This window comes from Notolepis coatsorum (assembly GCF_963971535.1).
Source record: "Notolepis coatsorum genome assembly, chromosome: 4".
Lineage (NCBI taxonomy): Eukaryota > Metazoa > Chordata > Actinopteri > Aulopiformes > Paralepididae > Notolepis > Notolepis coatsorum.
Genome location: NC_140168.1, coordinates 136,361,553 through 136,387,126, shown reverse-complemented (window position 1 = coordinate 136,387,126; position 25,574 = coordinate 136,361,553). Strand labels below are relative to the sequence as shown.

Sequence of the window (25,574 nt, the reverse complement as noted above, 5' to 3'; positions counted from 1 at the left end):
ACACTATACACAAATAGACTATTACTGACTTAATAGAAATATGTCGCACTCGACGGTATAGCGCCAAACTCTGACAATTCAGTTATTAATTCGCACGCGGTCTCAATGCTCTATTTGGGGCCAAACAGGCCATACTTCACCGCACGGAGTATCGTGGGTGAGGCTTCAACTTATTGGGTAACTCTGACTTCTGACTAAGTGCTTCTGTATTCACCTGCGCCATATTTATATGCACGGCGAACAATCTAGTACCAATCTCATTTCTGTCTCGTATCCCTGGGCAAGGCCGGGCATGTTCAGACATGTCTTGACGGTGGCTTTGAACCTGACTCTGGAGGCACGGCTCTGGCGCCTGTGGACCGCTGTCCAATAGGAGAATGAAATATTATGGTCTGCACTAGGCTAAAGGGTTATTCCGTGTATATGTACAAGGAATATACAAGGGATATCAAACGATATACAAATACTATGCAATATATATCAATCAATAAATATATATATTCGGTTTAATCTGATCCTTTGTAACACTGTCTATTGCTTTTTATTACAGGTTCAAAACTGTCAGGTATTAAGCTGTGTGGGTATCAAACAAGAGGCTGTCAGGCTTTAAAACTGTGTAGGACCCAGGCCTAGAACTGCACCCTGAGAGAGGGAACTGCACCCTGAGAGAGAGGTTTGCCCTGAGTGGGAGGTTCAAAGGGTCAAAGTGGGTATAAAACAGGAGGGAAGACTGTGAGGTTTTAAACTGTGGATACCAAACAGAGAAGGTAAAGACGACTTTGAACTGTTGAACAGTAATCCAGACAATTTTTATTGCACTGTAAAATATATATATTTTTGTATCTATTCTATTCTACAATTTTATTGCACTGCACTATTGCACTATTTTACTCTGTCTATTTTATCTTACTCTTTTTATTATTGTCTATTTAAAACTGAATCAAACCATAAACAAGGTGGCCTGTTGGGATGTTAGATCTAATGTGAAAAACTGTGATTGTATATGTCTGCACTTTATGTGCTCATTCTATGCCTGTCTTTTTTCTGTTGTGAAGCACTTTGAGCTGCTGTTTCTGTATGAAAGGTGCTATACAAATAAAGTTTATTATTATTATTATTATTATTATTATTATTATTATTATTATTATTATTATTATTATTATTATTATTATTATTATTATTATTATTATTATTATTATTATTATTATTATTATTATTATCATATTATAGTTCATCTAGCAGTGCAAAATAGTAGTATAGTAGGGCTGACCCCTATTAATCGATTAGTCGACTAATCGGTCGAAAGGGGCCGTAGTCGACTGGCCAACCTCTTAGTCGAATATAATTAAAAAAAAAAAAAAAAAAAAAAAAAAAAAAAAAAGTATATATATCTGAATGCTGTCATCCACAGATACTGGAGACTGGTCATCAGTAGGAGGGGTTCACCTCTGGCAGGCGGGGGAGAGTGGTATAGTTATAGTAGTATAGACTGTATTAGCTAACCTACACTGGCTTCCGGTAACATTTAGAATTTATTTCAAGGTCCTCCTCCTTACAAAGCACTAAATGGAACAGGACCAAGCTACATTGCAAATTCTCTAGTCAACTATATATATATATATTTTTTTTTATCATCATTCTTTCCAAAAGAAAATAGGCCTAGAATCGTGGTTAACGCTAATGGCACGCATACCAGAGGCTAACTGCCTATGAAAACAGGCACAGAGGCACTGAAAGAGGATTTCACCCATCTAATGAACACACTAGACTAGACAAATATCAAGATGTATCCATCAGTGGACCAATTGCATGCTTTTGCAGAGGACAAGAAGCCTTCAGTCGACTCCTTCAGACATTAAGCACCCCCCACAGCCCAAATGAAAAAAAGATTTTTTTTTTAAATATTATACTTTTTTTTTTTTTTTTTTTAAGTCGACCAATAGTCGACTAACGGCAAATTTTGGCCAATCCTAGTCGACCATCCAAATCCTTAGTCGGGGACAGCCCTATAGTATAGACATAGTAGCATAATAGTAGCACAGACATAGTAGCATAGTAGATAGTAGTATAGGCATAGTAGCATAATAGTAGTATAGACATAGTGGCATAGTATATAGTAGTATAGACATAGTATCATAGTATATAGTAGTATAGACATAGTAGCATAATAGTAGTATAGACATAGTGGCATAGTATATAGTAGTATAGACATAGTATCATAGTATATAGTAGTATAGACATAGTAGCATAATAGTAGCATAGACATTAGGGGTGTAACGATGCGACGTCACAACGATTAATTTCGATTACGATTATTCAGGCAACGATTCAATGCATCATGAAATCTCTTCATTTGACCACGATTAGATTCGATTCGATTAATTTTCTATACATTTTCTATCAGTTAATTCCCCAAAAAAAATTGAATACACAAATGTGGCTAGGGGAACTGATTCACTCAGCATGAATGGACTATAGGTAAATAAAAACAATACACACAAAAAGAAAACATAAAAAATAAATAAAAATTAAAATATTTATTTCGATTCATTTAGATTATAATCGATTTTAACATTTTCAAATCGATGCAGTTGAATCATCACATTAGAATCGATGCATTTCAATTAATCGATGCATCGTTAGACAGTAGTAGTATTACTAGTATAGACATAGTAGCATAGTATAATTAGCATAATAGTAGTATAGACATAGTAGCATAGTAAATAGTAGTATAAACATAGTAGCATAGTAAATAGTAGTATAGACATAATAGCATAGTAAATAGTAGTATAGGCATAACAGTAGTATAGACATAGTAGCATAGTAGATAGTAGTATAGCCATAATAGCATAGTAAATAGTAGTATAGGCATAACAGTAGTATAGACATAGTAGCATAGTAGATAGTATAGGCATAACAGTAGTATAGACATAGTAGCATAGTAGATAGTATAGGCATAGTAGCATAGTAGATAGTAGGGCTGTCCCCGACTAAGGTTTTGGATAGTCGACTATGATTGGACGAAATTTGCCGTTAGTCGACTATTAGTCGACCATAAAAAAAATAAAAAAAAGTATAATATATATATATATATATATATATATATTTTTTTTTGTATCATTCCATTTGGGCTGTGGGGGGTGCTTAATAGTCAAGTCAAGTCAAGAGTTTTAATTGTCACGGCATACAAGTATACAATGAAATGCGGGTGGTCTTGCCCGCAACGATGTGCAATACAGTGGTACAACATATAATAGAATCCAATAAAAAACAACATTGTGCAATAAACAGGTAACAGGTAACATGGTGTGACATCTCGGTATCTGTACATAGTTATTTACAGAGCATATAGGACATGCTAGGTAGCTTTGGTAGTGCAATACACTGTTCCTGTTATTCTAATTTAAAGTGGCCTTTCCTTTTGGCCATAAGTGTGCGTGTGTGCGTCATGAGTGTGTGCCCGCTCATGTTAAAGTGTTAAGTGGCTGCTAGTGTGTGAGCGTGCACAGCGTGCGTGTCGTGTGTGTGTTCATGTGTGCTTGTGTGTGGATAGTTCAGTGTTCTGTGGCACTCAATGTTCATTGTTCAGGGCTCTGATGGCCTGGGGGAAGAAGCTGAGCCTAAGCCGCTCTGTCCTAGTAGCTGGGGTTCGCAGGCGTCTGCCTGACCTCAGCAGCTGGAACAGGCTGTTATTGGGGTGGTGAGGGTCTTTCATTATCCTGCAGGCTCTGGATTTGCACCTCTTGTTGTATAGAACCTGCAGGGGAGGTAGTGCAATACCCGTGGTATGCTCGGCTGAGCGCACCACTCTCTGTAGGGCCTTCTTGTCCTGTGCCGTGCTGTTTCCATACCAGGCAGTGATGTTTCCGGTCAAGATGCTCTCTACAGCTCCTGAGTAGAAGGACTGGAGTATCTTCCCCGATACTCTGAACTTCCTTAACTGTCTCAGGTGGTAGAGGCGCTGTTTCGCCTTCTTTACTACTGTGTCTATGTGTGTTGACCATGTCAGATCCTCTGAGATGTGGACCCCCAGGTACTTAAAGCTGCTCACCCTGTCCACGGTAGCCCCGTTAATCATCAGTGGTGTGTGTGTCTCCTGCTGTCCTCTCCTATAATCCACGATCAGCTCCTTGGTTTTACCAATGTTCAGGAGCCTGCTGTTGTCCTGGCACCAGCGTTCCAGTACCTCAACCTCCTCCCGGTAGGCCTTCTCGTCGTTGTCAGAGATCAGCCCCACCACCACCGTGTCGTCTGCGAACTTCACTATGGAGTTGGAGCTGAACTTGGCCACACAATCGTGTGTGTAGAGTGAGTACAGCAGGGGGCTTAGAACACAGCCCTGGGGGGACCCGATGCTCAGGGTGATGGTGTTGGAGGTCTGACCCCCCACACTGACCGCCTGGGGTCTTTCACTCAGAAAGTCCAGTACCCAGGCGCTCAGGGCAGAGCTCAGACCCAGCTCGATCAGCTTGTCCACCAGTCTGGTGGGGACTATGGTGTTGAACGCTGAGCTGTAGTCAATGAACAACAGTCTCACATAGCCCCCCTTCTGACGGTCAAGGTGGGAGAGGGTGCTGTGCAGTACCTGGGAGACCGCGTTCATGGTTTCAAAAATGAACTAATTTAGTTCTTTTTAGTTCTTTTTTTTTACAAAAACACACATTGTGACAAGGGGGGGGGGTCCTCCAGTTCATCTCTATGCCATCATCCACACCATAAGCAAGCAAAAACTAAACAAAAAGAAAAACAAGCAAAAAGGAAAGCAAACCAAGACAGGCACTATACAGTATTGCACTTGCCTCGAGCCCATTCACATGTAGACATACATATATTTATTTTTTCCTATCCTAGGTCTGTCCATACAATGGGGCACTGGGCCTTTAGAAGGATCCGAGAAATTTCAGCAGGAAAATAGTCTAATAGTGGGGGCCCACACCTCCTGAAAGGAAGCGTCGTTGCCTCTATGCTTTGCACAGTGTCTTTCATGGGGTAGCACACCGAAGATCTCTCTATACCACATTTGTAAAAATGGAGGCTTATCCTTAATCCAGTTTATCAGAATGCATTTCCGGGCTGAAAGTAGAAGTTTATCAAATAGTTTGAATTGTAAAGGGTGTCACCCATTTTGTTAGTTCTTTTTCAATACGTTGCTGCGAGCTATTATTTGTAAAAATGATTGAACCACAGACAGCAATCGGAATACTGGCATTTCCATAACGCTTTGCTGCCGCCCATTCAGTCCACACTAGTAGCAGCTGCAGCTTTCATCTCTACAGTATATTTTCAAAAACATGAGGAAAAACTTTCCTTGAATTGTCTTTATTATGAAAACTAAAACAGGATGTTTGCATATTCTCAATGTTGCTGTCGACGTCGATGTACGGACTTGCTTCTTAACCCTAACCCTAACCCTAACCCTAACCGGGTGGACAAAGTTTACAGACAAACGTTAGATTGTTTCCGTCTGAGTCAGTACTGACTTTAACGTTAAACTCTTTTAAATGCTCATACGCCAACGTCTAGAGGTAGAGTCTGACTCTGAGCGAGTGCTGCTGCAGCTCTCGGCTTCGCAGGGGGTGACAGGCGCGTTGCCAGATCGGGTGGTTTTACGCATAATTTTGAAGCCTGTTTACAGTGTGTTTTAACTGGGTTTTCGGCTGAAATGCATTATGAAATCTGGTACATCTTTGAACGCCGTTATTATAGAGTGCTGAGAATGAACGCACTTTTGAACTCCGTTACACAGCGCTGAGAATGAACGCGTTCTCAATTACGTTCATTTAGCGGATATACAGTATGTTCAGTTCACGTTCGCCCAAAATACGAACGCGTTCATGAACGATCGTTCATTGAACGCGTTCAGGTACATCACTGTCGACTAATAGGGGTCAGCCCTAGTAGATAGTATAGGCATAACAGTAGTATAGACATAGTAGCATAGTAAATAATATAAACATAGTAGCATAGGTATATAGTATAGGCATAATAGTAGTATAGACATAGTAGCATAGTAAATAATATGGACATAGTAGCATAGTAGATAGTATAGGCATAATAGTAGTATAGACATAGTAGCATAGTAAATAATATGGACATAGTAGCATAGTAGATAGTATAGGCATAATAGTAGTATAGACATAGTAGCATAGTAAATAATATGGACATAGTAGCATAGGTATATAGTATAGGCATAATAGTAGTATAGACATAGTAGCATAGTAAATAATATGGACATAGTAGCATAGGTATATAGTATAGGCATAATAGTAGTATAGACATAGTAGCATAGTAAATAATATGGACATAGTAGCATAGCAAATAGTAATATAGACATAGTAGCATAGTAAATAGTAGTATATGCATGATAGTGGTATAGGCATAGTAGTAGTATAGACATTAGGTTAGTAAGACTTTTAATTATTTATTTTATTTTATTCAGATATTGATTGAAAATGTGTGTTTCAGTCCTGACTGTGGTGAAGTGAAGGTCCTTCCACTTAAAGGGACACTTCACCAAAAACATAATCTCACACACATCTAAATTTGTTTGAATATGGCCACCAGTGATGTCATCTCGAACATTGAATCCTTGTCCACGTGTACACACTCACTTTAAACAAACACTCACCTTACACTCACTGTACTCACTTTATATTTATCTATTATTAAAGAGATTTGCACTACATTCATACCTCATTTGCACCCTACCCTAAGTTTTGTACCTCATTTCTGCATTGTACCTTACTGTTACTCATTTGACTCTGTATTGTATATTGTATATATGTATATTATTGAGTGAACATTCCTTCACTTTTTACTTACTTATTAATTACTTTATTTTTTTTTACTGTATGTAGCACACTCTCAGGGGCTCATACAGAAACAAGCATTTCATCATAACGTATTCTGTATTTGTATATCAAACTTGAACTTGTGCTGTGTTAATTACAGCTCCATGACATTATGTAGAATACAAAATTATTAAAAATAAAACACATCTTATAACTTATAGGGAACTGCTACCTTATGGTTGAAATGTCTTTATTGGGAATAACCCCTTGAGATGAAACTTATCATGTCATGAAGCTGTAATTAACACAACACAAGGACTCAATGTCCCAGATGACATCACTGGTGGCCATATTCAAACTCATTTACTCTCAATAACTGTCAAACTAAATTAATGTGGGCAAAACACATAAACTCCTCTCCCTCTGCTTGGGTCAGACTGCTCTCACGGACAGACGGTGTTTATAAGGCGCTAGCCGACACAGTCAGATATGTTTGCGTCCCTTGGTGTTTTTTCCCCCCCATCAAGACCTCCGTAGATCAGATGAGACTCCGGCCCGGGGAAAACACAAGACACTCGAACCCGGACGTTTCCACTGACGTTCATTTCATCATCGCCATTAACGGCGGGCCCCCATTGGCTGTCGGAGAAAAAAGAGAGAGGGAGAGAGAGAGAGGAGAGAGAGAGAGAGAGAGAGAGAGAGAGAGAGAGAGAGAGAGAGAGAGAGAGAGAGAGAGAGAGAGAGAGAGGAGAGGGGGAGCCGCTAAGAATAGCTGCTAGCCATCCGTTTAATACATATAAACATACCTTAAATGGTCTGAACAGTAGATAGAGCTCGCGTGGTTTGATATCCAGCGGCAGCCCACTGACGAACAGCGTCCGGACCTGCGGAGAGAGAGAGAGAGACCGGTCATGTATTTTTCATTAACCTTCGCTAGTTATAAATAGCCGGGCTACCTGACAAGAGTAACGGATGGGGTTGTGAATAAAGGACTAGATGGGGACACTGGGAACTCATCGGAGCCCAGTTGGTTTACTGGGAGCGGTGGGAGGGTGCTTTAGGCCTGGAAGACGTGTCTTTGTTTACACTGTTTAGTTTTCCTCATATTTTTATATTCAGATCAAATTCTATTGCCTATATTTATGTATTTCTAATATTACACCGCCCATACCTGTACCTAATCCTCCCCCCTCCCCCATGCTGCTGTGACGCCCAAATTTCAACAAGGGGATCAAGAAAGGAATATCTTATCTCATGTTATCTTATCTTACAAACACAAACAGACACACATACAGTACACACCCTCCTCCTACCACACAGACTCATTTCTGAGTAGTGTATGTTAAATATAATCTACAGCCTACTGGGTTTTATGGGAACCCTCCCCCGCAGCTCTACCCACTGCTTTACTGCTGAACTTTTCAACTTAGGAGATGGGGGGAGGAGGGAGAGGGGGAGGAGGGGGGGATCACTTAAGCGAGCTCGCTTCAGAGGTGAATTACAATTTATATGTTAGCTTAGAGGAGAGAGCTGAAGGATTTGATTGCCGTTCTCTCCGTGGGGTCAAGAGGAGCATGTGAAGAGAAGAAATACCGCACAAGGATGAGTCTCCTGCGAGGCCGGGCTCTGTTGTTGTTGTTGTCGGTGATATGAAGCGTGCAGAGCGGGGGGAAGGGGTTCGGAGCGGGGGGAAGGAGTTCGGAGCGGGGGAAGGGGTTCGGAGCGGAGGAAGGGGTTCGGAGCGGGGGGAAGGGGTTCGGAGCGGGGGGAAGGGGTTTGGAGCGGGGGGGAGGAGTTCGGAGCGGGGGAAGGGGTTTGGAGCGGGGGGAAGGAGTTCGGAGCGGGGGAAGGGGTTCGGAGCGGAGGAAGGGGTTCGAAGCGGGGGGAAGGGGTTCGGAGCAGGGGAAGGGGTTCGGAGCGGGGGAAGGGGTTCGGAAGGGGTTCGGAGCGGGGGGAAGGGGTTCGGAGCGGGGGAAGGGGTTCGGAGCGGGGGGAAGGGGTTTGGAGCGGGGGGAAGGAGTTTGGAGCGGGGGAAGGGGTTCGGAGCGGAGGAAGGGGTTCGGAGCGGGGGGAAGGGGTTCGGAGCAGGGGAAGGGGTTCGGAGCGGGGGAAGGGGTTCGGAAGGGGTTCGGAGCGGGGGGAAGGGGTTCGGAGCGGGGGAAGGGGTTCGGAGCGGGGGGAAGGGGTTTGGAGCGGGGGGAAGGGGTTCGGAGCGGAGGAAGGGGTTCGGAAGGGGTTCGGAGCGGGGGGAAGGGGTTCGGAGCGGGGGAAGGGGTTCGGAGCGGGGGGAAGGGGTTTGGAGCGGGGGGAAGGAGTTTGGAGCGGGGGAAGGGGTTCGGAGCGGAGGAAGGGGTTCGGAGCGGGGGGAAGGGGTTCGGAGCGGGGGGAAGGGGTTTGGAGCGGGGGGAAGGGGTTTGGAGCGGGGGGAAGGAGTTCGGAGCGGGGGAAGGGGTTTGGAGTGGGGGGAAGGAGTTCGGAGCGGGGGAAGGGGTTCGGAGCGGAGGAAGGGGTTCGGAGCGGGGGGAAGGGGTTCGGAGCAGGGGAAGGGGTTCGGAGCGGGGGAAGGGGTTCGGAGCGGGGGGAAGGGGTTCGGAGCGGGGGAAGGGGTTCGGAGCGGGGGGAAGGGGTTCGGAGCGGGGAAAGGGGTTCGGAGCGGGGGGAAGGGGTTCGGAGCGGGGGAAAGGGGTTCGGAGCGGGGGGAAGGGGTAGAAACTCTGTTATCAGGAGTATCAGAGGTCGACGTGCAGAGAAATCAAACCCATGTGCCATACCCAAGATAAGTCGTGTTATCTCGCCATGCGTTGAGTGCCAAAACCCGAGATTTCTCGGGTTTTGATCCGTTGATCTTTTCCTTTGATCCCCGTTCTATATACGGTCAGCCGGAGCTCGAATCTCACCAGGTGGCAGTATCGCCTACCTTTTGAACTCTGCTAGTCTAGTTCAGACAGTGTCTGTCCTGATCCCTTTCTGTTCTGACTCGCTCTGAGGGGGAGGAGCTCTTGCAGAGCAATCGCTAGGAGATCTTCTCGCCTCAAAACCTATAGTTTCCCGTATACACAAGTAATTACATATAAAGACTAAGACTACCCCCCCCCCCCCCCCCCCTTGATGATTTTGTGAAGGCACATATGTACATGGTATATACCTTTGATTTGGGAGTATTTGGGGTTTCAGGCGATCAACCAGAACGATTTGGGCTTATTGCATATAACGCGTCATATCTCGCGATCTATGGAAAAAGACTGAACAAACTACAGTGTGTAGAAATGAACTGATTAGTCAGTAATGGACTATGAACAATGCCTGTAAAATGAGCCATACTATTGTCTCCATAGCTATAATACAAAACACACGATGGGTCTGCAAACATTGCTAAAATGGTCAATAACGCTGGCGCCAGCCAGTACAGATGGGGAAAGTCAGTGGCAGAGAAATGGTGGGGGATGTATCCTGGTCGTTGTAAACAGCGACTCCTACAGGTCGGTCGGGGCGCCTGCTCAGCGAGGAAGGGAACTGGGGGAAGTAGTGTGATCCTCCCATGCGTTACGCTCCCCCAGTGAGAGTCCTCGCTGTCAGGTGAAAAGAAGCGGCTGGCTGACTCCACATGTATGGGAGGAGACATATGTGATAGTATCTATCAACCCTCCCTAGACCGGCAAGTGGGGGGGAAATGCGCGCAACGACCAGGAAGGGAATTGGCATAACGACTAAATTGGGATGGGAGAAAAATACAGAAAAAAGGGGGGAGAAAAAGTAGAAGAAAAAAAATAGTTAAACTTCGGATGCGTCACGCTTTTATTTAGCAGGCATGTCGTCATCAACACCCCCCCCCCCTCCCCCTCCCCCTCCATGATATCAGGTTCCTGTCCCACGTTGTTGACATGTAATCACATTATTCAGACTTAATGACTGCATTCAAAGCTCCATATCCAGGATGTCACGATTAAACAAAGTAGATTCCCTGGATTTCGCAGCTCCCTGGTCCTAGCGTCTCCGTTTCCACAGCAGATTTACAACTCAACCTGGGTCCGTGCACGGTAACCCGACACACATCTGACCTGCCAAAAAGAAAGAGTGACACACAAACAGAGGAACCTAGCAACTGAAGGCGGGGGGGGGGGGGGGGGGGCTATGGCTGCTTTTTTATATAGCGCTTTTATCCAAAGCGCTTTACAATTTGTTACTCACATTTTACCCATTCACTCACACATTCACTCACACATTCACACACTGACCATGCAAGGTGCCAACCTGCTCATCGGGCGCAATTAGGGGTTAAGTGTCTTGCTCAAGGACATCAACATCGGGAGGAGCGGGAATAAAACCGGGAACCTCCGGACTGCCAGACGACTACTCTACCTCCCGAGCCACTGTCGCCCCACCTCCCCTAGCCCTGCTGCTAGAGCTGGTGAGTGCCCCCCCCCCCCCCCCCGAACCTGCCATCTGGGCAAAATCACCTCTGTGTCTTTCTCACCCGTGGCATCTTATCTTATCTGAGAGCCCGAGCTGGACCCCGCAGAGCCTGGGTGTCTGGGTCCTCTCACCGGCAGCCTTTAAATACACTCCTTGTACTCTGAGTGTGGGACTGAAGCGTAAGAGAAACCACACAAAAAGAAACCTGTAGTGAAGGTGGTGGAAGATGTGCTCAGTGTCTCTGTGTCTCTGTGTCTCAGCGTCTCAGTGTCTCTGTGTCTCTGCGTCTCAGTGTCTCAGCGTCTCAGCGTCTCAGTGTCTCAGCGTCCCAGCGTCTCAGTGTCTCAGGCCCCGTTTAGACGGAAACGCTAGCAGGTGAATCCGCAAAAATATTTTTTCGGATGTGCCTTTCGTTTATACGGAAACAGCGTTTTTACGGGGTGAAACCACAAAAAAGTGAGACTACCTTCCAGGGTGGAATTCCTAGAAACGCTAAACCTTTGCGCTCTCATCTAAACTGTCAAACCGCATAAAACGATGACGAAAGGGTTGTCACGGCTCTGGTCGCGTGTACTGCTTACATCACAGGCATGCGCCAGCGCCGCCAGTAGCCTAGAAGCGTAAACAAAGCATGTCTGATTATATCCATGGCGATCACCTGAAGGCTACATTGGCAGTACTTTTAACCCTTTCACTGCCACACGACAGAAGGTTAACCCTTTACTATCACACAACCGGCTGTCGTGTGGCAGTGAAAGGGTTAAATACACAAGAATCTGTCCCGCGGCGTGACTGGACCCAATGTCTGTGAGTGACTCTGCTTTGGTCCAATCACATTCCCCATCCACAGTATGCGAATCAGAGGCAGAGTAGGGCGGGTCTTCACAGCACGTCATGTGACATATGCGCCAATCGTGTGACAGCGGGGCTCCGTCGTTACAGCCTCGTCTGCACGGAGAATTCCACCCCAAAACGCTTGTCTAAACGCAAAATTTAAAGTGAAACCGCAAGACGACTTTTGCAGTTTCTGTTCAGACTTCCATCCCAAAACGCTCATCTAAACGTAGCCTCAGTGTCTCAGTCTCTGTGTCTGTGTGTCTGTGTGTCTCAGCGTCTCTGCGTCTCAGAGTCTCAGCGTCTCTGTGTCCTCAGTGTCTCAGTGTCTCTGTGTCTCAGTCTCTGTGTCTCTGTGTCTCAGTGTCTCAGAGTCTCAGTGTCTCTGTGTCTCAGTGTCTCAGTGTCTCAGTGTCTGTGTCTCTGTGTCTCAGAGTCTCAGTGTCTCTGTGTCTCAGTGTCTCAGTCTCTCAGTCTCTGTGTCTCTGTGTCTCAGTGTCTCAGTGTCTCAGTGTCTCAGTGTCTCAGTGTCTGTGTCTCTGTGTCTCAGAGTCTCAGTGTCTCTGTGTCTCAGTGTCTCAGTCTCTCAGTCTCTGTGTCTCTGTGTCTCAGTGTCTCAGTGTCTCTGTGTCTCAGTGTCTCGGTGTCTCAGCGTCTCTGCGTCTCAGCGTCTCAGAGTCTCAGCGTCTCTGTGTCTCAGTGTCTCAGTCTCTGTGTCTCTGTGTCTCAGAGTCTCAGTGTCTGTGTCTCTGTGTCTCAGTGTCTCAGAGTATCAGTGTCTCTGTGTCTCAGTGTCTCAGTCTCTGTGTCTCAGAGTCTCAGTGTCTCAGTGTCTCAGTGTCTCAGTCTCTGTGTCTCAGAGTCTCAGTGTCTCAGTGTCTCAGTGTCTCAGTATCTGTGTCTCTGTGTCTCAGTGTCTCAGAGTCTCAGTGTCTCTGTGTCTCAGTGTCTCAGTGTCTCAGTGTCTGTGTCTCTGTGTCTCAGAGTCTCAGTGTCTCTGTGTCTCAGTGTCTCAGTCTCTCAGTCTCTGTGTCTCTGTGTCTCAGTGTCTCAGTGTCTCAGTGTCTCAGTGTCTGTGTCTCTGTGTCTCAGAGTCTCAGTGTCTCTGTGTCTCAGTGTCTCAGTCTCTCAGTCTCTGTGTCTCTGTGTCTCAGTGTCTCAGTGTCTCTGTGTCTCAGTGTCTCGGTGTCTCAGCGTCTCTGCGTCTCAGCGTCTCAGAGTCTCAGCGTCTCTGTGTCTCAGTGTCTCAGTCTCTGTGTCTCTGTGTCTCAGAGTCTCAGTGTCTGTGTCTCTGTGTCTCAGTGTCTCAGAGTATCAGTGTCTCTGTGTCTCAGTGTCTCAGTCTCTGTGTCTCAGAGTCTCAGTGTCTCAGTGTCTCAGTGTCTCAGTCTCTGTGTCTCAGAGTCTCAGTGTCTCAGTGTCTCAGTGTCTCAGTATCTGTGTCTCTGTGTCTCAGTGTCTCAGAGTCTCAGTGTCTCTGTGTCTCAGCGTCTCAGCGTCTCTGTGTCTCTGTGTCTCAGTGTCTCAGAGTCTCAGTGTCTCTGTGTCTCAGTGTCTCTGTGTCTCAGTGTCTCAGTGTCTCAGCGTCTCTGCGTCTCAGCGTCTCTGCGTCTCAGTGTCTCTGTGTCTCAGCGTCTTTGCGTCTCAGTGTCTCAGTGTCTCAGTCTCTGTGTGTCTCTGTGTCTCAGCGTCTCTGCGTCTCAGCGTCTCAGAGTCTCAGCGTCTCAGCGTCTCTGTGTCTCAGTCTCTGTGTCTCAGTGTCTCAGTGTCTCAGTGTCTCTGTGTCTCAGTGTCTCTGTGTCTCAGTATCTGTGTCTCTGTGTCTCAGTGTCTCAGAGTCTCTGTGTCTCTGTGTCTCAGTGTCTCAGCATCTCAGCGTCTCAGTGTCTCTGCGTCTCAGTCTCTGTGTATCTGTGTCTGTGTCTCAGTGTCTCAGAGTCTCAGTGTCTCTGTGTATCTGTGTCTCAGTGTCTCAGTGTCTCAGCGTCTCAGCGTCTCTGTGTCTCTGCGTCTCAGTGTCTCAGCGTCTCTGTGTCTCAGTATCTGTGTCTCTGTGTCTCTGTGTCTCAGCATCTCAGTGTCTCAGTGTCTCTGCATCTCAGTGTCTCAGTCTCTGTGTCTCTGTCTCTGTGTCTCAGTGTCTCAGAGTCTCAGTGTCTCTGTGTATCTGTGTCTCAGTGTCTCAGCGTCTCAGCGTATCTGTGTCTCTGCGTCTCAGTGTCTCAGCGTCTCTGTGTCTCAGTCTCTGTGTCTCAGTGTCTCAGAGTCTCTGTGTCTCTGTGTCTCAGTGTCTCTGTGTCTCAGTGTCTCAGAGTCTCAGTGTCTCTGTGTCTCTGTGTCTCTGTGTCTCAGTGTCTCTGCATCTCAGGGTATATGCGTCTCAGCGTCTCAGTGTCTCTGTGTCTCAGCGTCTCAGTGTATCTGTGTCTCTGGGTCTCAGTGTCTCTGCGTCTCTGCGTCTCAGTGTCTCTGCGTCTCAGTGTCTCAGCGTCTCAGTCTCTGTGTCTCTGTGTCTGTGTGTCTCTGTGTCCTCAGTGTCTCAGTGTCTCTGTGTCTCAGTCTCTGTGTCTCTGTGTCTCAGAGTCTCAGTGTCTCTGTGTCTCAGTGTCTCAGTGTCTATGTGTCTCAGTGTCTCAGAGTCTCAGTGTCTCTGTGTCTCTGTGTCTCAGTGTCTCAGTCTCAGTGTCTCTGTGTCTCAGTGTCTCAGTGTCTCAGCGTCTCAGTGTCTCAGTGTCTCAGCGTCTCAGTCTCTGTGTCTGTGTCTCTGTGTCTCAGAGTCTCAGTGTCTCTGTGTCTCAGTGTCTCAGAGTCTCAGTGTCTCTGCGTCTCTGCGTCTCAGTGTCTCTGCGTCTCAGTGTCTCAGCGTCTCAGCGTCTCAGTCTCTGTGTCTCTGTGTCTGTGTGTCTCTGTGTCCTCTGTGTCTCAGTCTCTGTGTCTCTGTGTTTCAGTGTCTCAGAGTCTCAGTGTCTCTGTGTCTCAGTGTCTCAGTGTCTCAGTGTCTCAGTGTCTATGTGTCTCAGTGTCTCAGAGTCTCAGTGTCTCTGTGTCTCTGTGTCTCTGTGTCTCAGTGTCTCAGTCTCAGTGTCTCTGTGTCTCAGTGTCTCAGTGTCTCAGCATCTCAGTGTCTCAGCGTCTCAGTCTCTGTGTCTGTGTATCTGTGTCTCAGTGTCTCAGAGTCTCAGTGTCTCTGTGTCTCAGTGTCTCAGAGTCTCAGTGTCTCAGTCTCTGTGTCTCAGTGTCTCAGAGTCTCAGTCTCTGTGTCTCAGTGTCTCAGAGTCCCAGTGTCTCTGTGTCTCTGTGTCTCTGTGTCTCAGTGTCTCTGTGTCTCAGTGTCTCAGTGTCTCAGTATCTGTGTCTATGTGTCTCTGTGTCTCTGTGTCTCAGTGTCTCAGAGTCTCAGTGTCTCTGTGTCTCTGTGTCTCAGTGTCTCAGTCTCAGTGTCTCAGTGTCTCAGTCTCTGTGTCTCAGTGTCTCAGAGTCTCAGTGTCTCTGTGTCTCTGTGTCTCAGTGTCTCAGTCTCTGTGTCTCTGTGTCTCAGTGTCTCAGAGTCTCTGTGTCTCAGCGTCTCAGCGTCTCAGTGTCTCTGTGTCTCAGTGTCTCAGTCTCTGTGTCTCTGTGTCTCAGTGTCTCAGAGTCTCAGTGTCTCTGTGTCTCAGTGTCTCAGAGTCTCAGTGTCTCAGTCTCTGTGTCTCAGTGTCTCAGAGTCTCAGTGTCTCAGTCTCTGTGTCTCAGTGTCTCAGAGTCCCAGTGTCTCTGTGTCTCTGTGTCTCAGTGTCTCAGTGTCTCAGTGTCTCAGTCTCTGTGTCTCTGTGTCTCTGTGTCTCTGTGTCTCAGAGTCTCAGTGTCTCTGTGTCTCTGTGTCTCAGTGTCTCAGTCTCAGTGTCTCAGTGTCTCAGTGTCTCAGTCTCTGTGTCTCAGTGTCTCAGAGTCTCAGTGTCTCTGTGTCTCTGTGTCTCAGTGTCTCAGTCTCTGTGTCTCTGTGTCTCAGTGTCTCAGAGTCTCTGTGTCTCAGCGTCTCAGCGTCTCAGCGTCTCAGTGTCTCTGTGTCTCAGTGTCTCAGTCTCTGTGTCTCTGTGTCTCAGTGTCTCAGTGTCTCAGTGTCTCAGTCTCTGTGTCTCTGTGTCTCTGTGTCTCTGTGTCTCAGTGTCTCAGAGTCTCAGTGTCTCTGTGTCTCTGTGTCTCAGTGTCTCAGTCTCAGTGTCTCAGTGTCTCAGTCTCTGTGTCTCAGTGTCTCAGAGTCTCAGTGTCTCTGTGTCTCTGTGTCTCAGTGTCTCAGTCTCTGTGTCTCTGTGTCTCAGTGTCTCAGAGTCTCTGTGTCTCAGCGTCTCAGCGTCTCAGTGTCTCTGTGTCTCTGTGTCTCAGTCTCTGTGTCTCTGTGTCTCAGTGTCTCAGAGTCTCAGTGTCTCTGTGTATCTGTGTCTCAGTGTCTCAGTGTCTCAGCGTCTCAGTGTCTCAGTGTCTCTGCGTCTCAGCGTCTCTGTCTCTGTGTCTCAGTGTCTCAGTGTCTCAGCGTCTCTGCGTCTCAGTTTCTCAGCGTCTCAGCGTCTCTGTGTCTCTGCGTCTCAGCGTCTCTGTGTCTCAGTCTCAGTGTCTCTGTGTCTCTGCGTCTCAGCGTCTCTGTGTCTCAGTGTCTCAGTCTCAGTGTCTCAGCGTCTCAGTGTCTCATCGTCTCAGTCTCTGTGTCTGTGTCTCTGTGTCTCAGTGTCTCAGAGTCTCAGTGTCTCTGTGTCTCAGTGTCTCAGAGTCTCAGTGTCTCAGTGTCTCAGTCTCTGTGTCTCAGTGTCGCAGAGTCTCAGTGTCTCAGTCTCTGTGTCTCAGTGTCTCAGAGTCCCAGTGTCTCTGTGTCTCTGTGTCTCAGTGTCTCAGTGTCTCAGTGTCTCAGTCTCTGTGTCTCTGTGTCTCAGTGTCTCAGAGTCTCAGTGTCTCTGTGTCTCTGTGTCTCAGTGTCTCAGTCTCAGTGTCTCAGTGTCTCAGTGTCTGTGTCTCAGTGTCTCAGAGTCTCAGTGTCTCTGTGTCTCTGTGTCTCAGTGTCTGTGTCTCTGTGTCTCAGTGTCTCAGAGTCTCTGTGTCTCAGCGTCTCAGCGTCTCAGTGTCTCTGTGTCTCAGTGTCTCAGTCTCTGTGTCTCTGTGTCTCAGTGTCTCAGAGTCTCAGTGTCTCTGTGTATCTGTGTCTCAGTGTCTCAGTGTCTCAGTGTCTCAGCGTCTCAGTGTCTCAGTGTCTCTGCGTCTCAGTCTCTGTCTCTGTGTCTCAGTGTCTCAGTGTCTCAGCGTCTCTGCGTCTCAGTGTCTCAGTGTCTCAGCGTCTCAGCGTCTCTGTGTCTCTGCGTCTCAGCGTCTCTGTGTCTCAGTCTCAGTGTCTCTGTGTCTCTGCGTCTCAGCGTCTCTGTGTCTCAGTCTCAGTGTCTCAGCGTCTCAGTGTCTCAGCGTCTCAGTCTCTGTGTCTGTGTCTCTGTGTCTCAGTGTCTCAGAGTCTCAGTGTCTCTGTGTCTCAGTGTCTCAGAGTCTCAGTGTCTCAGTGTCTCAGTGTCGCAGAGTCTCAGTGTCGCAGAGTCTCAGTGTCTCAGTCTCTGTGTCTCAGAGTATCAGAGTCTCTGTGTCTCAGTGTCTCAGTGTCTCAGTGTCTCAGTGTCTCAGTCTCTGTGTCTCTGTGTCTCTGTGTCTCAGTGTCTCTGTGTCTCTGTGTCTCAGTGTCTCAGTCTCAGTGTCTCAGTGCCTCAGAGTCTCAGTGTCTCAGTGTCTCAGTCTCTGTGTCTCAGTGTCTCAGAGTCTCAGTGTCTCAGTCTCTGTGTCTCAGTGTCTCAGAGTCTCTGTGTCTCAGTGTCTCAGTGTCTCAGTGTCTCAGTGTCTCAGTCTGTGTCTCTGTGTCTCAGTGTCTCTGTGTCTCTGTGTCTCTGTGTCTCAGTGTCTCAGTCTCAGTGTCTCAGTGTCTCAGTCTCTGTGTCTCAGTGTCTCAGAGTCTCAGTGTCTCAGTCTCTGTGTCTCTGTGTCTCTGTGTCTCAGTGTCTCAGTGTCTCTGTGTCTCTGTGTCTCAGTGTCTCAGTGTCTCAGCGTCTCTGTGTCTCAGTGTCTCAGTGTCTCAGCGTCTCAGTGTCTGTGTCTGTGTCTCTGTGTCTCAGAGTCTCAGTGTCTCTGTGTCTCAGAGTCTCAGTGTCTCAGTGTCTCAGTCTCTGTGTCTCAGAGTCTCAGTGTCTCAGCGTCTCTGTGTCTCAGTGTCTCAGTGTCTCAGCGTCTCAGCGTCTCAGTCTCTGTGTCTGTGTCTGTGTCTCTGTGTCTCAGTGTCTCAGAGTCTCAGTGTCTCTGTGTCTCAGTGTCTCAGAGTCTCAGTGTCTCAGTGTCTCAGTCTCTGTGTCTCAGTGTCTCAGAGTCTCAGTGTCTCAGTGTCTCAGTCTCTGTGTCTCAGTGTCTCAGAGTCTCAGTGTCTCTGTGTATCTGTGTCTCAGCGTCTCAGTGTCTCAGTGTCTCTGCGTCTCAGCGTCTCTGTCTCTGTCTCTGTGTCTCAGTGTCTCAGTGTCTCAGCGTCTCTGTGTCTCAGTGTCTCAGTGTCTCAGCGTCTCAGCGTCTCTGTGTCTCTGCGTCTCAGCGTCTCTGTGTCTCAGTGTCTCAGTCTCAGTGTCTCTGCGTCTCAGCGTCTCTGTGTCTCAGTGTCTCTGTGTCTCTGTGTCTCAGTGTCTCAGTCTCAGTGTCTCAGTGTCTCAGTGTCTCAGTGTCTCAGTCTCTGTGTCTCAGTGTCTCAGAGTCTCAGTGTCTCTGTGTCTCTGTGTCTCAGTGTCTCAGTCTCTGTGTCTCTGTGTCTCAGTGTCTCTGTGTCTCAGCGTCTCAGCGTCTCAGCGTCTCAGTGTCTCTGTGTCTCAGTGTCTCAGTCTCTGTGTCTCTGTGTCTCAGAGTCTCAGTGTCTCTGTGTATCTGTGTCTCAGCGTCTCAGCGTCTCAGTGTCTCTGCGTCTCAGCGTCTCTGTCTCTGTCTCTCAGTGTCTCAGTGTCTCAGCGTCTCTGTGTCTCAGTGTCTCAGTGTCTCAGCGTCTCTGTGTCTCTGCGTCTCAGCGTCTCTGTGTCTCAGTGTCTCAGTCTCAGTGTCTCTGCGTCTCAGCGTCTCTGTGTCTCTGTGTCTCTGTGTCTCAGTGTCTCAGTGTCTCAGTCTCAGTGTCTCAGTGTCTCAGTGTCTCAGTCTCAGTGTCTCAGTGTCTCAGTCTCTGTGTCTCAGTGTCTCAGAGTCTCAGTGTCTCTGTGTCTCAGTGTCTCAGTCTCTGTGTCTCTGTGTCTCAGTGTCTCAGAGTCTCTGTGTCTCAGCGTCTCAGCGTCTCAGCGTCTCAGTGTCTCTGTGTCTCAGTGTCTCAGTCTCTGTGTCTCTGTGTCTCAGTGTCTCAGAGTCTCAGTGTCTCTGTGTATCTGTGTCTCAGCGTCTCAGTGTCTCAGTGTCTCTGCGTCTCTGTCTCTGTCTCTGTGTCTCAGTGTCTCAGTGTCTCAGCGTCTCTGTGTCTCAGTGTCTCAGCGTCTCTGTGTCTCTGCGTCTCAGCGTCTCTGTGTCTCAGTGTCTCAGTCTCAGTGTCTCTGTGTCTCTGCGTCTCAGCGTCTCTGTGTCTCAGTGTCTCAGTCTCAGTGTCTCAGCGTCTCAGTGTCTCAGCGTCTCTGTGTCTGTGTCTCTGTGTCTCAGAGTCTCAGTGTCTCTGTGTCTCTGTGTCTCAGTGTCTCAGAGTCTCAGTGTCTCAGTGTCTCAGTCTCTGTGTCTCAGTGTCTCAGAGTCTCAGTGTCTCAGTCTCTGTGTCTCTGTGTCTCTGCGTCTCAGCGTCTCTGTGTCTCAGTGTCTCAGTCTCAGTGTCTCAGCGTCTCAGTGTCTCAGTCTCTGTGTCTGTGTCTCTGTGTCTCAGAGTCTCAGTGTCTCTGTGTCTCAGTGTCTCAGAGTCTCAGTGTCTCAGTGTCTCAGTCTCTGTGTCTCAGTGTCTCAGAGTCTCAGTGTCTCAGTCTCTGTGTCTCAGTGTCTCAGAGTCTCTGTGTCTCAGTGTCTCTGTGTCTCAGTGTCTCAGAGTCTCTGTGTCTCAGCGTCTCAGCGTCTCAGTGTCTCTGTGTCTCAGTGTCTCAGTCTCTGTGTCTCAGTGTCTCAGTGTCTCTGTGTATCTGTGTCTCAGTGTCTCAGTGTCTCAGTGTCTCAGTGTCTCAGCGTCTCAGTGTCTCAGTGTCTCTGCGTCTCAGCGTCTCTGTCTCTGTGTCTCAGTGTCTCAGTGTCTCAGCGTCTCTGTGTCTCAGTGTCTCAGTGTCTCAGCGTCTCAGCGTCTCTGTGTCTCTGCGTATCAGCGTCTCTGTGACTCAGTGTCTCAGTCTCTGTGTCTCAGTGTCTCAGAGTCTCAGTGTCTCAGTGTCTCTGTGTCTCAGTGTCTCTGTGTCTCAGTGTCTCATTGTCTCATTGTCTCAGCGTCTCTGTGTCTCAGTGTCTCTGTGTCTCAGTGTCTCAGTCTCTGTGTCTCTGTGTCTCAGTGTCTCAGTGTCTCAGCGTCTCAGCGTCTCTGTGTCTCTGCGTCTCAGTGTCTCAGTGTCTCAGTGTCTCAGCGTCTCAGTCTCTGTGTATCTGTGTCTGTGTCTCTGTGTCTCAGTGTCTCAGCGTCTCAGCGTCTCAGTGTCTCAGTGTCTCTGTGTCTCAGTCTCTGTGTCTCAGTGTCTCAGAGTCTCAGTGTCTCTGTGTCTCTGTGTCTCTGTGTCTCAGTGTCTCAGTGTCTCAGCATCTCAGCGTCTCAGCGTCTCTGTGTCCTCAGTGTCTCAGTGTCTCTGTGTCTCAGTGTCTCAGTGTCTCTGTGTCTCTGTGTCTCTGTGTCTCAGTGTCTCAGCGTATCTGTGTCTCAGTGTCTCTGTGTCTCTGTGTCTCTGTGTCTCTGTGTCTCTGTGTCTCTGTGTCTCAGTGTCTCAGTGTCCTCAGTGTCCTCAGTGTCTCAGTATCTCAGCGTCTCTGTGTCTCAGTGTCCTCAGTGTCCTCAGTGTCTCTGTGTCTCAGCATATCATTGTCTCAGTGTCTCAGTGTCTCAGTGTCTCTGTGTCCTCAGTGTCCTCAGTGTCTCTATGTCTCAGCATCTCAGTGTCTCAGTGTCTCAGTGTCTCAGCATCTCAGCGTCTCAGCGTCTCTGTGTCCTCAGTGTCTCTGTGTCTCAGTGTCTCAGTGTCTCTGTGTCTCTGTGTCTCTGTGTCTCAGTGTCTCAGCGTCTCAGCGTATCTGTGTCTCAGTGTCTCTGTGTCTCTGTGTCTCTGTGTCTCTGTGTCTCTGTGTCTCAGTGTCTCAGTGTCCTCAGTGTCCTCAGTGTCTCAGTGTCTCAGCGTCTCTGTGTCTCAGTGTCCTCAGTGTCCTCAGTGTCTCTGTGTCTCAGCATCTCATTGTCTCAGTGTCTCAGTGTCTCAGTGTCTCTGTGTCCTCAGTGTCCTCAGTGTCTCTATGTCTCAGCATCTCAGTGTCTCAGTGTCTCTGTGTCCTCAGTGTATCTGTGTCTCAGTGTCTCTGTGTCTCTGTGTCTCAGTATCTCTGTGTCTCAGTGTCTCAGTGTCTCAGTGTCTGTGTCTCTGTGTCTCTGTGTCTCAGTGTCTCAGTGTCTCTGTGTCTCTGTGTCTCTGTGTCTCAGTGTCTCAGTGTCTCAGTCTCTGTGTCTCTGTGTCTCAGTGTCTCAGAGTCTCTGTGTCTCAGCGTCTCAGTGTCTCTGTGTCTCAGTGTCTCAGTCTCCGTGTCTCAGCGTCTCAGCGTCTCAGTGTCTCTGTGTCTCTGCGTCTCAGTGTCTCAGTGTCTCAGCGTCTCAGTCTCTGTGTCTCAGTGTCTCTGTGTCTCAGCGTCTCAGAGTCTCTGTGTCTCAGTGTCTCAGTCTCAGTGTCTCTGTGTCTCAGCGTCTCAGCGTCTCAGTGTCTCTGTGTCTCAGTGTCTCAGTCTCTGTGGCTCAGTGTCTCAGTGTCTCAGCGTCTCAGTGTCTCTGTGTCTCTGCGTCTCAGTGTCTCAGCGTCTCAGCGTCTCTGTGTCTCTGTGTCTGTGTCTCAGTCTCTGTGTCTCTGTGTCTCTGTGTCTGTGTCTCTGTGTCTCTGTGTCTCAGTGTCTCAGTGTCTCTGTGTCTCTGTGTCTCTGTGTCTCAGTGTCTCAGTGTCTCAGTCTCTGTGTCTCTGTGTCTCAGTGTCTCAGAGTCTCTGTGTCTCAGCGTCTCAGTGTCTCTGTGTCTCAGTGTCTCAGTCTCCGTGTCTCAGCGTCTCAGCGTCTCAGTGTCTCTGTGTCTCTGCGTCTCAGTGTCTCAGTGTCTCAGCGTCTCAGTCTCTGTGTCTCAGTGTCTCAGTGTCTCTGTGTCTCAGCGTCTCAGAGTCTCTGTGTCTCAGTGTCTCAGTCTCAGTGTCTCTGTGTCTCAGCGTCTCAGCGTCTCAGTGTCTCTGTGTCTCAGTGTCTCAGTCTCTGTGGCTCAGTGTCTCAGTGTCTCAGCGTCTCAGTGTCTCTGTGTCTCTGCGTCTCAGTGTCTCAGCGTCTCAGCGTCTCTGTGTCTCTGTGTCTGTGTCTCAGTCTCTGTGTCTCTGTGTCTCTGTGTCTCAGTGTCTCAGAGTCTCAGAGTCTCAGTGTCTCTGTGTCTCTGTGTCTCAGTGTCTCAGTGTCTCAGTCTCTGTGTCTCTGTGTCTCAGTGTCTCAGAGTCTCAGTGTCTCTGTGTCTCAGCGTCTCAGCATCTCAGTGTCTCTGTGTCTCAGTGTCTCAGTCTCTGTGTCTCAGCGTCTCAGCATCTCAGCGTCTCAGTGTCTCTGTGTCTCTGCGTCTCAGTGTCTCAGCGTCTCAGTCTCTGTGTCTCTGTGTCTGTGTCTCTGTGTCTCTGTGTCTCAGTGTCTCTGAGTCTCAGTGTCTCTGTGTCTCTGTGTCTCAGTGTCTCAGTGTCTCAGTGTCTCAGTCTCTGTGTCTCTGTGTCTCAGTGTCTCAGAGTCTCAGTGTCTCTGTGTCTCAGCGTCTCAGCGTCTCAGCGTCTCTGTGTCTCAGTGTCTCAGTCTCTGTGTCTCAGCGTCTCAGCGTCTCAGCGTCTCGGTGTCTCTGTGTCTCTGCGTCTCAGTGTCTCAGCGTCTCAGTCTCTGTGTCTCTGTGTCTCAGTGTCTCAGTGTCTCTGTGTCTCAGCGTCTCAGAGTCTCTGTGTCTCTGTGTCTCAGTGTCTCAGTGTCTCAGTGTCTCTGTGTCTCAGTGTATCAGCGTCTCAGTGTCTCTGTGTCTCAGTCTCTGTGTCTCAGTGTCTCAGTGTCTCAGCGTCTCAGCGTCTCAGCGTCTCTGTGTCTCTGCGTCTCAGTGTCTCAGCGTCTCAGCGTCTCAGTCTCTGTGTCTCTGTGTCTGTGTCTCTGTGTCTCAGTCTCTCTGTGTCTCTGTGTCTCAGTGTCTCAGTCTCTGTGTCTCTGTGTCTCAGTGTCTCAGAGTCTCAGTGTCTCTGTGTCTCAGCGTCTCAGTGTCTCTGTGTCTCAGTCTCTGTGTCTCAGCGTCTCAGCGTCTCAGTGTCTATGTGTCTCTGCGTCTCAGTGTCTCAGCGTCTCAGTCTCTGTGTCTCTGTGTCTGTGTCTCTGTGTCTCAGTGTCTCAGTGTCTCTGTGTCTCTGTGTCTCAGAGTCTCAGTGTCTCTGTGTCTCAGCGTCTCAGTGTCTCAGTGTCTCAGTCTCTGTGTCTCAGTGTCTCAGTGTCTCAGCGTCTCAGCGTCTCAGCGTCTCAGCGTCTCTGTGTCTCTGCGTCTCAGTGTCTCAGTGTCTCAGCGTCTCAGCGTCTCAGTCTCTGTGTCTCTGTGTCTGTGTCTCAGTGTCTCAGCGTCTCAGCGTATCAGCGTCTCTGTGTCGTCAGTGTCTCAGTGTCTCTGTGTCTCTGTGTCTCAGTCTCTCAGTGTCTCTGTGTCTCAGCGTCTCAGCGTCTCAGTGTCTGTGTCTCTGTGTCTCTGTGTCTCAGTGTCTCTGAGTCTCAGTGTCTCTGTGTCTCTGTGTCTCTGTGTCTCAGTGTCTCAGTGTCTCAGTCTCTGTGTCTCTGTGTCTCAGAGTCTCAGTGTCTCTGTGTCTCAGCGTCTCAGTGTCTCTGTGTCTCAGAGTCTCTGTGTCTCAGTGTCTCAGAGTCTCAGTGTCTCTGTGTCTCAGCGTCTCAGCGTCTCAGTGTCTCAGTGTCTCAGTGTCTCAGTCTCAGTGTCTCAGTGTCTCTGTGTCTCTGTGTCTCAGCGTCTCAGCGTCTCAGCGTCTCTGTGTCCTCAGTGTCTCTGTGTCTCAGTGTCTCAGTGTCTCTGTGTCTCTGTGTCTCTGTGTCTCAGTGTCTCAGCGTCTCAGCGTATCTGTGTCTCAGTGTCTCTGTGTCTCTGTGTCTCTGTGTCTCTGTGTCTCTGTGTCTCAGTGTCTCAGTGTCCTCAGTGTCCTCAGTGTCTCAGTGTCTCAGCGTCTCTGTGTCTCAGTGTCCTCAGTGTCCTCAGTGTCTCTGTGTCTCAGCATCTCATTGTCTCAGTGTCTCAGTGTCTCAGTGTCTCTGTGTCCTCAGTGTCCTCAGTGTCTCTATGTCTCAGCATCTCAGTGTCTCAGTGTCTCTGTGTCCTCAGTGTATCTGTGTCTCAGTGTCTCTGTGTCTCTGTGTCTCAGTATCTCTGTGTCTCAGTGTCTCAGTGTCTCAGTGTCTGTGTCTCTGTGTCTCTGTGTCTCAGTGTCTCAGTGTCTCTGTGTCTCTGTGTCTCTGTGTCTCTGTGTCTCAGTGTCTCAGTCTCTGTGTCTCTGTGTCTCAGTGTCTCAGAGTCTCTGTGTCTCAGCGTCTCAGTGTCTCTGTGTCTCAGTGTCTCAGTCTCCGTGTCTCAGCGTCTCAGCGTCTCAGTGTCTCTGTGTCTCTGCGTCTCAGTGTCTCAGTGTCTCAGCGTCTCAGTCTCTGTGTCTCAGTGTCTCTGTGTCTCAGCGTCTCAGAGTCTCTGTGTCTCAGTGTCTCAGTCTCAGTGTCTCTGTGTCTCAGCGTCTCAGCGTCTCAGTGTCTCTGTGTCTCAGTGTCTCAGTCTCTGTGGCTCAGTGTCTCAGTGTCTCAGCGTCTCAGTGTCTCTGTGTCTCTGCGTCTCAGTGTCTCAGCGTCTCAGCGTCTCTGTGTCTCTGTGTCTGTGTCTCAGTCTCTGTGTCTCTGTGTCTCTGTGTCTGTGTCTCTGTGTCTCTGTGTCTCAGTGTCTCAGTGTCTCTGTGTCTCTGTGTCTCTGTGTCTCAGTGTCTCAGTGTCTCAGTCTCTGTGTCTCTGTGTCTCAGTGTCTCAGAGTCTCTGTGTCTCAGCGTCTCAGTGTCTCTGTGTCTCAGTGTCTCAGTCTCCGTGTCTCAGCGTCTCAGCGTCTCAGTGTCTCTGTGTCTCTGCGTCTCAGTGTCTCAGTGTCTCAGCGTCTCAGTCTCTGTGTCTCAGTGTCTCAGTGTCTCTGTGTCTCAGCGTCTCAGAGTCTCTGTGTCTCAGTGTCTCAGTCTCAGTGTCTCTGTGTCTCAGCGTCTCAGCGTCTCAGTGTCTCTGTGTCTCAGTGTCTCAGTCTCTGTGGCTCAGTGTCTCAGTGTCTCAGCGTCTCAGTGTCTCTGTGTCTCTGCGTCTCAGTGTCTC

The 25,574-nt window shown here is 48.5% G+C and overlaps 1 protein-coding gene across 2 annotated transcripts in view; it reads right to left on the bottom strand.

Moving 5' to 3' along the window:
• LOC311227442 (RNA-binding protein with multiple splicing-like) overlaps window positions 1–25,574 on the bottom strand; it is a 197,760-nt gene that overhangs the window by 112,063 nt on the left and 60,123 nt on the right. For both annotated transcript variants that reach the window (XM_084313085.1, XM_084313086.1), the window contains exon 2: window positions 7,598–7,675. In XM_084313085.1, the coding sequence (XP_084169211.1) occupies window positions 7,598–7,675 (78 nt within the window). The remainder of the gene's footprint in view (window positions 1–7,597; window positions 7,676–25,574) is intronic.